The sequence below is a fragment of the Oxyura jamaicensis genome, chromosome 13, assembly GCF_011077185.1.
Source record: "Oxyura jamaicensis isolate SHBP4307 breed ruddy duck chromosome 13, BPBGC_Ojam_1.0, whole genome shotgun sequence".
Lineage (NCBI taxonomy): Eukaryota > Metazoa > Chordata > Aves > Anseriformes > Anatidae > Oxyura > Oxyura jamaicensis.
In genome coordinates this window covers 16,390,725-16,403,338 of record NC_048905.1, presented here as the reverse complement: position 1 = coordinate 16,403,338, position 12,614 = coordinate 16,390,725, and the positions used below count along the sequence as shown (strand labels likewise).

The following is a 12,614-nucleotide window of genomic DNA, read 5'->3' as shown; positions in this document are numbered from 1 at the left end:
GCTGCTCTCTGGGAAGCGAGGGGGGCAGCGATGCTCCCCCTGCTTATCCTGAGCCCTCTTCAAGCTGCAGTGGGTTTGTGACACAATTTAACCCCCTGGTAAGCTTTGGGGGAATGTGGGGATGCTCACAGCATGCCCCAGCTCAGCTCCAGCTTGAGCCATTCTGATGCCATCTCGTCTCCTTTCTCTCTGCCCATTTTTACCTCACCCGAGAGCCTTCTGTTTAAAAGCAGTCGGATTTCAAGCTATCAGTCTCTCTTCTGCAGCAGTATCGACCTTCAGCCCTGAATACGTCAGTGCCATCGCTCTGCCCGTCTGTCCCTCCTTGCTCCTGCCTTCACGGCATCGTGTTTGGTCTCTGCGTGGGGCTGGGCTGCTCCCACTAGGATTGGGACCAGTGCAGCATCCCCGTGCTCAGGTCAGTCCTGGCTGCAGTGGGAGCCAGCGGTGTTTGTGCAGAGCCCAAACGGGGCCAGGGCTGGCACAGACACCGCTGCTTCTCCCACGCATTCAGTGTGTCCCCAGAGTCCCCCCACTCCTCCAGGTTGGGAGCTTCTGAAGATACAGAGCCCCTCAGTCAGGGCCTGAGAAAATTGGGCACTTGGGATATTTGTGTGCATCCCCATACAGACTGCTGTGCTGAGCTGTCCCGGATGGCTCTCACCTGGCCAGGGTGGATTTTGGCCCCAGCACCTCTCCAGGCAACATTTGAAAATGAGCCGAGGGCTGAGGTTAGCTCTGCAGATGTGCTCAGGCCTCCGCAGCATCCCAAGAGAGCCCTGGCTGCACTGAGACATGGGGGTACAGCCCCTGGCCGTGCCAGAACCACAAGTTTTACCATGTCTCTCACTTTCCAGAGCTGCCTTCAGGCTTCGCAGGGTTATTCCCCATCAGCGTTCAGCCTCCGCTCAGCACCTCCCTGGAAGATCTGTTTGCTTGCTCTTCTTCCAAGGGGGGCTCCGTACAGGCTGGCCAGATGGAAGCCTGGTGCTCCGAATGGGGACCCCTTTTGGTCCCATTCCCACCCGCACGCCCCAGGTCTCCTCCTTGCAGCCCATCACAGCTGCCCTGCCTGCATGGGCGGCCTGGCACCGAGCAGGGCTCGGAGAGCAGCAACCCGCATGGACAGCCCCACACAGCCATGGTCTGGGGCATCACGGTGCTGGTTTAGTGTTCTCAGCAACGAATCTGGCAGAAGCAATTGTGCTGTCAGGGCTGATAGCGGTGTCTCCATCCGAGAGCTGGGTAAGCAGAATCAGCAGGACGGGTAGCTCGGAGGCAGGCAGGGGCGATTGCATTGCCCTCTGCCATCCCTTACCCACCCCTTACCCCCAAAGTCAGCGCTGTAGGAACTCCCGGTTCCCTGGGAATCCCCACACAGGCCCTCTGACTTTTCTCTTTGGCCCTCTTTGATTCTTCTGTATTTTTTAAAAGCTTTTTCAAAAGCTGGTTGTTCAAATTAGCTGTACCAAACAGCTATATGGTTTCCAGGCTTTCCTACCAGCATCTCAGCTTGGCTTGGGGAAGCAGCGCGGGGTGGTGTTTAGCTGTCTAAGTGTGTGTAAATACCAGCAGTCTCTAAGCAGAGCACAAGTGATGTTTTCTTCCAGGAATATAAAATCGCAGAGAAGAGATACCGCCAAACGCTGTGATATACCGGTTGCCAGAGGCAGTTGTTTTCCTCATAAAGAAATTCCAGTTGGATGTTTTCTTCCATCCAGAACAAAAAAAAAAGAAAAAGAGGGAGAACGTAGTAAAATACACAGCATGTAGCTCGCTTCTCGGTATTTACAGCTAGGGGATTGGGGAAAAAACAAAACAAAACAACAAAAGAGCTTTTCTCTCACTATGTGTGAGTGCTCCGGGGTCATCCCCAGGTGCTGGGGTAACACACAGGCCCCTGGGTGCCTGCAGGAAGGTGGCCTGTGGAGAAGTCGGTGTTGTGGATGGGCACCCCCGAGTACCTGGTGCTTCCCTCTTCCATGGGGCCAGGAAGCCGAGTTAATGCTCACCAGAGCTTCCAGCAGCTTTATCTCGAAGCCCAAACCAACCATTTCCTCTAAAAACTCCGCGTTACAGCGCTCCCCCACAGCACCCCTGCCCTCCGAGATTTTCAGAGTCCCGCAGAGGCTTGCAGGCCTTCGTTAGGCCTGTGAACAATTAACGGGGGGTTACAGCCCTCTGTGCATCCATGCCATTGCCAAGTACGATTTCTGGGTGGAAATCCCCCCAAAACACTGGCAGGGTGTGCGGGGCTCTGCAGAGAGATGCGCTGCCACAGCTGCTTTGCCTTCTGCCCTCTCCCAAAGCCCTGCCATAGCCAGGGAGCCCCGGTAGGAGTTGCTGGTGCAGCCCGGGTGAGGCCGAGATGAAGAGGATGGAAACCCCGGGAGCAGAAGCAGCCACACAGTTTCAGGGGACCCCCTTCGAGCCCTGCCTAAACGAACGCCGTTTCTTGTGTTTCTGTAGGTTAGAAATCTCTGTTATATGGTGACGAGACGGGAGAAAATGAAACACACCATCTGTAAACTCCAGGAGCAGATCTTCCATCTCCAGATGAAACTTATTGAGAAAGATCTTTACCCAGGTCAGTACCGCTTGCAAGAGCTTGTTCTCACCGACACCGTCAGTGCCCTCCTCTGACGCCCAAACCTCAGTCCCCCACCCAAAGGAACCCAGAGCTGCCCCTGCCCAGCTGGGTTGTAGCAGTTCATGTGTCGACTCCTCACGTGTCACGGTTCATGTGTCAACTCCTGAAACGTGGACAGTTCTGCTGAGAAGCACACAATAAAGCCATGCCCTGGGTGAGCGGAGTGCCGGAGGTCCTTGCTTTCACACACCCCTCCCGATCCTCCTCTCCACGGGCAGGAGTCGTGTGGCTAGGTGCTGATGCTCACCCAACAGCTCAGGGGGTGTCGTGGAGGTGCTGCCGAGGAGAGCTTTGTTCTGCCTCCTCCTTTTTGGAGTTAAGCTGCTGACGGGATGGCTTTTACCTCCTTTAACCCTGGTGGCCTGTAGTTCCTTCTCCCTGCTCCACGCGCTGGTCAGTGGGGTACGTCACACAGACTTCATGCACAGCCTCTGGCACCTTTTTATTAAGGAACTGAAATAAAGCTGCTTTCCTTCTGCCCCTTTTTTTTTTCTTTGCTTTTTTTTTCCTTGCCCGAGCCCACAGCTCCTCATCCCTCCTCCTTTTTTCAGTGGCAGCGCAGGACCCAAGCACCGTGGCTGCAGAACAGTTTTTCCAGAAGCAGCATCTGGCGCTTTGGCAGCCTCTGCCGACGCTTGTTGTGTTTGTGGCTTTGGAGTTGCATTCGAAGCCATCACATGTTTGGGGTTTCTTCAGGAACTGTCTGGGCTGAGCTTTCCTTTACAAAAGTTTCCTTTGACTAAAGTTCTGGAGGCCGAGACGTGTGCGTGTTCAGACGTGTGGGGCTTGGATCCTGTGCAGATCCCTCTCCGTGGCCGGAGCTGGGCGGCACGGCGGCCTGAGGCACGCTGCAAGGAGCCGAAATCCCCTGGAGGGGCTGGGTCCCTGCACACCCACCAGCTCCCACACTGAATTTGCATCACGGGCACAGCCTGGGAGTAAGGAAAATTGCGTTCCTGGCTTTTGTCACTATCTGGAGACCCCACATTCTGTGTCCTGAAACCGTCTCCTGGCACACGGGGACGTCTGTGCCCATTACTCCCAGGTAATCTAGCCCACTGCACAGAAATTTCCAGCCTGTGGCAGCGAGGAGGCAATGGCCTCTTCCACCGGTGGATTAAAGACAGCCACAAACTTAGACCCTGATGGCGGGTGCCGTTTGCCCCTGCCACCAGGCCCTGTGGCTCTGACGTGGCTTTCACCTAGAGGGGCTGCTTGGAGAACACGGTCGCTGTTTTGGGGCAGCCGGCTGCACCCCGTTTTACATTTGTGGCTCTCAGAAGGAGGCACCCAGCGGCTTTCCAGGAGGGCTCCTGGCAGGGTGGGAGCTCGCCGCCCGGCGAAGCTCTGGGATGCAGTGGGACCCAGCAGGTCCCCCCCCGGGCCGGAGCTGGGGGTGGCACCGGGGTGACCGCTGCTGGCGGTGCTGGGCATGCGCTGGGGGAAGGCAGTGCTCCTGCCAACTCGGCGTTTGTCCTTCCTGGAGGTGACTTGTCAGGGACAGGGCTGTGGTTACGGGGTGGTTTGTGCAGCAGGTTGGCGTGCAGGCTTTGTAATTGGGTTTTGGTGCGAGTGTTACTTTCTCGTAACCCCAAAAGGTTCGTGTTTACCCATTAGCTGTATGCTCTGAAGTGGCCGAGCCAAGCTGCCAGTCTCTCTCTGCATGCTGACCCTGCTAGCGGTGAGGCAGCTTTCAGGTGGGAGCACGGCACTGGTCTGTGCCTTCCCCTGCACACGAGCCGAGCGCTCATCCCCCAGTGCTGCCCTAAGCCGGGAGCGAGCACCGAGCTGGCCTCCCTGTTGCTCTTTCCACGGATAAAAGAGCGTTTTGGTGATTATTTTCTGTTAGCCCTGCCGCTCCCCGCTGTGGGGTGGCACATCCCACCCCTCGGTCTGCGCCCTTCCTCCTGGGCTCCAGCAGCCTCCTGGCACGGGGCAGCACCCACCACCGCAGACCCTCATCCCACAGGGTGCTCTCAGCATCCCCACGTTTCCTAAGCCTCATTCCAGGTGGCGATACTCAGAGCTAAAGGTGCCGAGCAGCCCGCGGGACCAAACCTCTGGACACCTTACTGCCCCGCTCTGCATCGTCACGAAGCGCTCAGTGATCTGAATTCAATGGGGCACGGTCTCTGCAGCAATCCCTCTGCACTGCCGCTCACTGGCTTGCCGTGCACACCTGTAATTTCTTGGAGAAGGAGGGAAGTCTGCATTATTTTGCCCAGATGAGGCCACTTTTCAACTCTTATTAAAGGTAGTGACTGACCAAAATCTGTTGGGGTTACCTTAGAGGTGGTTTTGGCACAGCTTTTTCTGGAATGGCTCCCACATAAAGCTCCAGACTTGAGGGGTTTATTTTTCCCCACTGATAAATGAGGATTTCAGCAGGAGACTTTTAATCAATCAGTGAGAACTGCTCATGTAAAATGAACCCACCGCCCTCTCCCGTGTTTTTCTTGCATGAAGTGGAAAGTAAACGCTGGCTTTGAAACACGGCTGCTATTTTGACAGGTTCCACCTCAAAAAGTAATGGTCGTGCTTCTCTTTAGATCCTTTGTGCTGTCGAATCAAAGTTATATTTTTATTTTGCAAGCGAAGTGAAAAATGTGCCTGCGTTTCTCCTGTTATTTGGCAGGAAAGCAGCAAATACCAGCTTTGCTTTTGCTTTTTCCTTCTGGTGGTGAGCCCTTTGCTCCTGCAGGGCTCCTGGGCTGCAGATCCCCGAGCATCCAGAGCAGGCAGGTGCAGTGCAGCTGCCCTCCCCTGCTCGCCCCCCGTGTTCTTTTTTCCATCAGGAACAGCATCAAATATAAAATCACCGCTCAGTAGTTGCACAGCTTGTGCAGGCTCAAGCTGTTGGCCGAGCTGTGGAAGCCTGCGCGTCTCAGCGCCGGTCCCACCAGCTGCCCACATTCTGGTTTGAGGGCAACGTCCTTTCCTCTCCAGAAATGAATAGCTGGACTGGTGTGGGAGAATGGCCCAGCAGAGTAAGTAAAAACCTTCGGAGTATTTCGTTTGGCAATAAAAGTTGTACTTCGATAGGGTATGTATTTGTCCTGTTTACCCAAGAGTAATAAATCCAGTAGAAATTCAAAGCCATTTCGGAAATATTGATCTTCAGCTGAACGTCGGCGTAGCGAGGAGTTACATTCCTGGCTCTCCGTAGGCAGCGGTGCTCCTCTTTCCTACTGCGTTTTGTTCAATACACCACTTAGATTTTATATCTTTGGTCTTTTTGTGTGGTAGGAGTGTGAGCAGTTCCTACAGCTGGAAGGTGAAATCCCATCAGGGTCTGCTTTAAAATGCTGCCGGTGCCATTGCTGCCACCCAGCTCCTTGCAGCTCGCTCCCCGCCGCAGTGGGCTGGGGCGCACACAGGTGCTCTCCGTGACACTCAGGTTTGGAGGGCCCCAGGCCTCCTGGAGGCTTTCTGAGCAGGGTTTGGGGTTATTTCTCGTCTCCTGGTAGGTTTCTGAGCAGGGTTTGGGGTTACTTCTCATCTCCTGGTAGGTTTCTGAGCAGGGTTTGGGGTTATTAGATCTAGAAGGGTGTCTCGGTGCATGTTAACAGCGAGTCCTCTGCCTCCAGTGGCCCTGCTCCCCTGGCCATGCCAAGCACAAATCCATGGCCCAAGCCTCTTTTTTTTTTAAGTAGGCTGCAGGATTCACATTTTCTTAACCTATAAAGATTTTAACCCACATTTGGCCAAAACACAGCCCAGCCTTCATCCCTGCAGGGGTGTGCCGCGGGGAGCTTGCTCTCCGCAGGGTCCCTGGTGCCTCGTCTCACACGGCGTTTTCCTTTTTTTCTAAAAAATGCCAGAACAAACTGGGAAGAAGACAAAGGGTAAGAAAAGTGACCCGAGAAGGAAAGGAAGAGATGGTAGAAAAAATAGTCCCGAGAAGAAAGAGAAAAGGAAATCAATCAACGAAACTGTGTTGGGACAACTGGGTAAGTCTGATTTTATGGGCGCAGGGCTGCCCTTGGGCGGCGTTGAGGAGCGCGGTGCGCAGCAGTCCCAGCCCCTTCCCCAGCCTGTGGCAGGGGTGTAAAACACACCTGAAGGGGCAGGGGTGTAAAACAGCCTCGGGGTTGCACCCGGATTGGGAGAATGTGCAAGAAAAGCCGTGGTTGCACTTGCTGGTGATAAAATCAGACTTACCCACTGTGGAGCAGGGTGAATCCCGTGCGTCTCCGTGCCGCCTTCCCAGCACTGATGGTGAATCGGGTGCGGGGCCGTGCACGATGCTTGTGTGCACCTCCAGCTCCATCCGTCCTGCTGGATGTGTCCGGGTCAGCCCAGGGGGTGGCTGCAAGGCAATTTCTTGCATTTCTTTGAGGGGTGAGGAGATGTGGCCTGGCCCTGCTGCACTGCTCCGCTCCTGCGTGCTCCAGCGGGTGCTTCTGCTGCCTCTGGCTCTTCCCCTACAGCTGCAACCTCACCAGCAGAGGAGGGGGGAAATTTCGGGGACAAAATCCTTCAAATCGGATGAGGGGCTGGGGGGGGGTCTCTGAGAGAAACTGCCCTTCCACCAGCCTGCTAAACCAGGAAAGGGAGACGATGCAAAGCTGCCATCAGTCGCCGTGCTGCTGCTCGGTCCTGTGCTGCCGCTGGGCCTGCGTTCACCTTGCATCAAAATCCAGTCTCATTCTTGGTCCCCTGTCACAGGGACCAAACTGGTCGTGCTTACGCGGGTCTGTGCCTTTGGCATTGCTCCTCGGTCTGCTTATTGGGCACGTCCCAGCCCACAGTGCTCGTTGTTGCTCTCAGACAAAATTACTAGGATGTTTTTTGGCTTTCTCCATCGCAGCCTGTCACCCCTGCTCTGCCTTTTCAGCTCTCACGCCTTTCGGGTGTTCGGAGAAGGTTCTCAGAGCTGCCTTCCCTCCGCACCGCCTTTTCACACAGCCTCAGCTGGTGCCCAGCTGCCGGACCCGCTGCTGGCTCCTCAGGAGGGGGCAGTGGTTTCTGCCTGTCCTGCTGCCTCTGCACGTCAGCGTGCGGTCCCACCGTGCTGGGGTGGTCTGGGCAGGGGCTCTTCTCTGCAGAAAGATGTTCTGCTCAGACCTGAGGAGCGCAGCAGCGAGCATCACAGGGTGCTGGACATGGTGGGACCCCAGTGAGTCTCAAATTCACCATCAGTGCTGGAGGAACCCCCCTCCTGGTTCCCCACGTGGCACTTCACGCTTGGCATTCTGAGGTTCTCCAGTGCCAGGGAGTGAGGTCTGTGCGTCTCCGGTTGCACGGTCAAAGGGAGGAGCGGCTTTCTGGTTTCTCAGCCAGTTCTCCCCTTTTGTTTTCCCAGGCCTGTCAACTTCCTTCCCCATCGACGGGACCTTCTTCAACAGCTGGCTGGCGCAGTCGGTGCAGATCACGGCCGAGAACATGGCCATGAGCGAGTGGTCCCTGAACAACGCCCACCACGAGGACAGCACCCCCGGCCTCTCCGAGGAGCTCCTGCAGGACGAGGAGACCTTGCTCAGCTTCATGATGGACCACTCCCTGAGGTCCCCGTTCAAGCAGAGCGAGGCTGCAAAGAAGGTGAAAAGCAAAACGAGAACGAACACTAAGAAAAAGCTGCCCAAGAGCAGCCTGAATGCAGTCTTCAGGAGCCAGCAAGAGGGCTCGGAGAGGTGGACTAACCACGCCAGCGACCTGTCGGATGACGCCGCCAAGCCCTTCGCCCACGACTCGAGACCTGGCAAGTCAGAGAAAGGGGCGGCGAAGCTGCCCACGGACCGCAGGGGATCGGGTGAGACAAAAAAGGCGGCGAAGAAGGGGTCTGTCCCCAAAACGAATGACCCGCAGGTCCCGTCGGGCGCGAGAGGCTGCGTCAGCAAGGAGGAGGCGGCGGCGAATTGCGCTCAGCCCGAGCCCAGCCCCGCGGCTCAAGTGCCTGACCCCGTAGGTAGCCCGAAAACCGTCGTGCGGTTCAAATTACCAAAGGAGAGCCGAGGGACTCGGCGGTCGCAGCCCCCCAAGGCCGACGGTGCCGGCGGGCCCTCCCTGCGCCGTTTCGAGGCCGAGACGGACGGCTACTTCTCCGACGCCGAGATGAGCGACTCGGACGGGGAGCCGCGGGGCGGCAGGGCACAGCGGGGCCAGCTGGAGGCGGGCGGTGAGGAGATCGTGCGGATGAGCATCCTGGCATCCTAACGCCGCCCGGCCGCCCGACTCAACCCAGTCACAACTGCCATGTCCGATTTCTGCCTGGTATCGCAGCGAAAGGGGGATTTTTAATATGTATATATAGTTGGAAATTCGGCACCATTGTCTTTTCTCTTCTCTTTATGCCTGAGATACAGCTTCAGCTTCACCAACGTAGATTGCCGTGACAGTAGTTGTCCCTTCCCGGTGCGCCCCGCTCCCGGGGATGCCAGCGCGCGGGCAGGGGTCCGGCGGCACGGGGGGCTGCGGCGGCCCCGGTCTCTGCAGGGGTGAGCGCGCATCGGGCATTATTGCAGAGGGGCAGAGAGATCTCCCCTTGGGCCGGATCAGGGGGCGAGGGCAGGGTCCGAGAGCGGCCGCCTGCGCGCGCAGAGCTGAGCGGGGAAGGAAATACCCCTGCGCGCATCAAGGAGGGAGTAAAGCAAGTGATGCTAAAATAAATCACGACAAAAGCACAAAAAGCTTGTTGGAGGAAAGCGCTCGGGGTGGGTGAGAGCGATGTTACGTTTCTGTTTTTAGAGAAACCTCGGTCACTGTTTTTTCCCCTCTGCTCTGAAGCCGTCCAGGGGCCCTGGAGCAGGATTTGTCCCTGGAGGGGGCTGGCGGGAGGTGCCCGCCTCTCCCCAGCCCCGCGCCTCCGGCCCCTCCGGAGCAGCTGTAAATCCCGGGGCTTGCTCGGCCACGCTGAGGTCATTGGAAAAACTGAAGTGATTCACTCAGGTTAATTAATTGATGAGCGCTTAGCAAGCCGAAACAGAGGTGTGGGGAAGGACGGAGGAGGAAAAAAAAATAATAATAAAATCCTTTAAAAATACCAGGGGGAGCCGGGATTGTCGCAGCCCCGCGAGGTCGGGTGAAGTTTTTCTGCTGGCGCTGATCTCCGAGGGCTGTCGGGGTCCCACCCTGCTGGGGCTGCGCATCCGAGCCCCCCTGCGCACAGCAAAGCGTTCGGCCCCGAGGCTAAATGTGCCATCAGCGAGAGGGAACGAAAGTGTTTGCCTTGACCGTTTGGTTTTCCTACGAAATGCTACAATGGAAATGGTGAATTTCTTCCTCCCCATCCCCCTTTTTTTTTAAATTCCTTAAATCCTGGTTACAAGCTGTTGACTCCTTGTGGGAGGGTGATTCACAGAAGCTGACATTATAAATATTACAATAATTTAATGCATAAAAACGTCCCCAATAAGCCTTAAATGTTGTTTAAAAGCCCATGTTACCTATAAGTCAGGCGAATTTCCATGTTTGCACTTAATTGCACCATTACTTCGGTTTTGGCTTCAAAGGTCACAGTTAAGTCGTGCTACGTGTTTTATTGGAGTGACCCCAGTGTGAGCTCAGGGAACAAAAAAAAAAAAAAAAAAGGAATTCACTGAAACTTTTGTTGTTGTTGTTTTTTAAAAATAAAAAATGTTTAAAAAAAAAACTAAAAAAAGAAAAAAAAAAAACACAAACCTGGGACACTTCTGCAACTGGTTAAACCCATCACTTTAAACAGGAAACCTTACAATTGTCAAACAGATCAGTCAAATAATTTTGTGGATGCCAAAGAATACTTTGACAGTCAAGCAGCACAGCCAGAAACCGGAATCTTGTCACTATGGGAAATTGGAAGTTATTTAGCAACAAAGGACTAAAGACACACTCATAACACACTGCTGCGGCATTAGGTTCCAAGCTTGCTCCAAGGGATGCTGCTGCTCCTGAGACCGCATCCCGCCGTTTTGATTTCCAGTGCTTTTTGCTCATTTCACTGTGAGCTTTCTTTTGAAACTCTGAGACTCCTCTAATCGACTGTCCTGGTGTTTTAGAGTAGATCATCTTTTATCAGCCTTCACAAGTCCTTACGATCGGTAAAATCGCAGCAAAGTAAACCAAGTACAGCCTAGCTAATCCCGGGCGGGGGGAGCGCAGCGGGTGCCGAGCGCCTGCACCCAGCCCAGGGGAAGCCCAGCACTCGAGGAGCTGAGACTGGCCGTGCCTGGGAGAGCATCTTCCTCGTGGGAACAGCGTCACACGAGTTGTTAGCAGGAAAAATAAATAATAAATAAATCAGCGGAACAGGAACCACCTTTGGTATAAATTAGCGTAATCCATTGAGGTTGGAAGTGAAAATCTGCTCATTAATTAAGGCTCAGTATGTTCAGATAATGTTAAATACAGTAAATAGGACTTAGTTTATCTTATCAGGCTTGCTAGCTTTAGCTACAGTATCCTAGTATAAGAGTCATAACAATAATCAATATGCTGCCTTTTAATGAATCTTGCTTCCGTGTGCTTCACTCAGTTATGGTTAAAAAAAAAAAGAAAAAAGCAATCCACAACCTTCACTGTACACAGCTTCACTCATCGGCTTCCGCACGACTTGTCTTCTCAGTACAGGAAAGCAAAAAGGGCGAGACCCTAAAGAACAACCACGCTGGCACCGCCGGGGCTCAGCACCCGCCCCAGTGCCCCAAAATAAAGCAATTTGCGCGAAATACTCCCAAAAGGGCAGGCGGTGTGGTCCTGCCATCGGGTTGGGGGGGGGAAGCTGAGCGGGGCGAGCTCGGTGGGAGAAACCCGGGGCAGGAGAGGGGCAGGGGGACGGGGGAGCCGCCGGGTTGGGCGTCTGGGGGAGGCGATGCACAAGGCTGATATTTTTGATGATACTGTAAATGTATTTTGAAATGAATAGAAAGAAAAAAAAATATAATGGTTTATTTTGTTAGAGAAATGTTGTCTTTTAAGATGTATAAACTGCAGGAATCGACATTTGCACTGTAAGAGCACCCGTCCCCTTGGAGAGGCAGCTCCGAGGACGATGCTAAAAGCGTCGGCACCACGGAGAGCAGCCCCTCACCGACCCAAACCCCAGCGCCCCGGGGGCTGTGCTGAGGACAGTCCCCGTCTCACGCACCGGCTTTCCCCACAGCCCTTCGGTTTTTGCACCTCTTCCATGGTTTTCGCCGCCTGCCGCCCCAGGGAGCGCCCCCAGCGCGGGCAGGCGAGCGTTGGTTGTTCCTTAGGGAGATGCCCGCGGTTTGCTCCATCCCACACAGACCAGACCCACTCCACATCAGTTACAGGAAACGATATGAATGTCGCAGGAGGAGAAACCCTTCTGTTTTCTTTGTTTCAAAGAACGTGATGTGCCATTTGTTAATATAAAAGAGAAATATTGAAAATATATTGAAAAGAGCAATTTTAAATTATTTTTGGCTTATGTTGCAATATTTATTTTCTTGTATTAGAAATTCCTTTGTAGAGAAAAAATGTATTTTTCATTAATGCAAAAACCTATTTCTCCTTTTTGTACATTTTCCATGTTAGTTAATCCTTAAAGCAATATAATGTTATCAAACTTGTTCTGTGTGAGACTGTATTATGCATGCTATTTGTGTTGCCTTGGACTAGCTCTGTCTGCCATTATTTCCATCCTGTTTAGATACAGTGTATGCTTTAATACACATTGGGACCATGGCCCATTGCTTATGGAAGAGAAAAAAAAAAAAAAAAAAAAAAAAAAAAACAACAAAACAAAACAAAACAAAAAAACCTTTGCATTCCTCAATGTGTTGGCAAATGCAGTCAATAAAGCAGTGTTTTATGTGTGCGTGCGTGTCGGCGTGGTCTGTAGCCAGCGCGATGAAGCGGAGCAAATCCAGCAGGGGCCGAGGGCGCTGGCTCCGTGCTGCTGCCCCCGTGTCCTGCACGTTGTTGTCCGTGAAACCGAGCAGCCGGGCTGCTGGAGGAAAAGGAGGGCAGCTGAACGGGCGCCCTGTGGTCAGGTTATTAGCAAAATCGTCAGTCGAAGTAA

At 54.0% G+C, this 12,614-nt stretch overlaps 1 protein-coding gene across 2 annotated transcripts in view; it reads left to right on the top strand.

The window, feature by feature from the left end:
* Window positions 1-12,410, top strand: part of JADE2 (jade family PHD finger 2) — a 58,893-nt gene extending 46,483 nt beyond the window's left edge. Inside the window, exons 9-11 of one of the 2 annotated variants that reach the window (XM_035338528.1) lie at window positions 2,470-2,587; window positions 6,472-6,600; window positions 7,956-12,410. In XM_035338528.1, coding sequence (XP_035194419.1) covers window positions 2,470-2,587; window positions 6,472-6,600; window positions 7,956-8,806 — 1,098 coding nt within the window. In that variant the 3' untranslated portion in view covers window positions 8,807-12,410. The remainder of the gene's footprint in view (window positions 1-2,469; window positions 2,588-6,471; window positions 6,601-7,955) is intronic. The other variant, XM_035338529.1, reaches the window with a different exon arrangement.
* The last annotated feature ends 204 nt before the right edge of the window (window positions 12,411-12,614 follow it).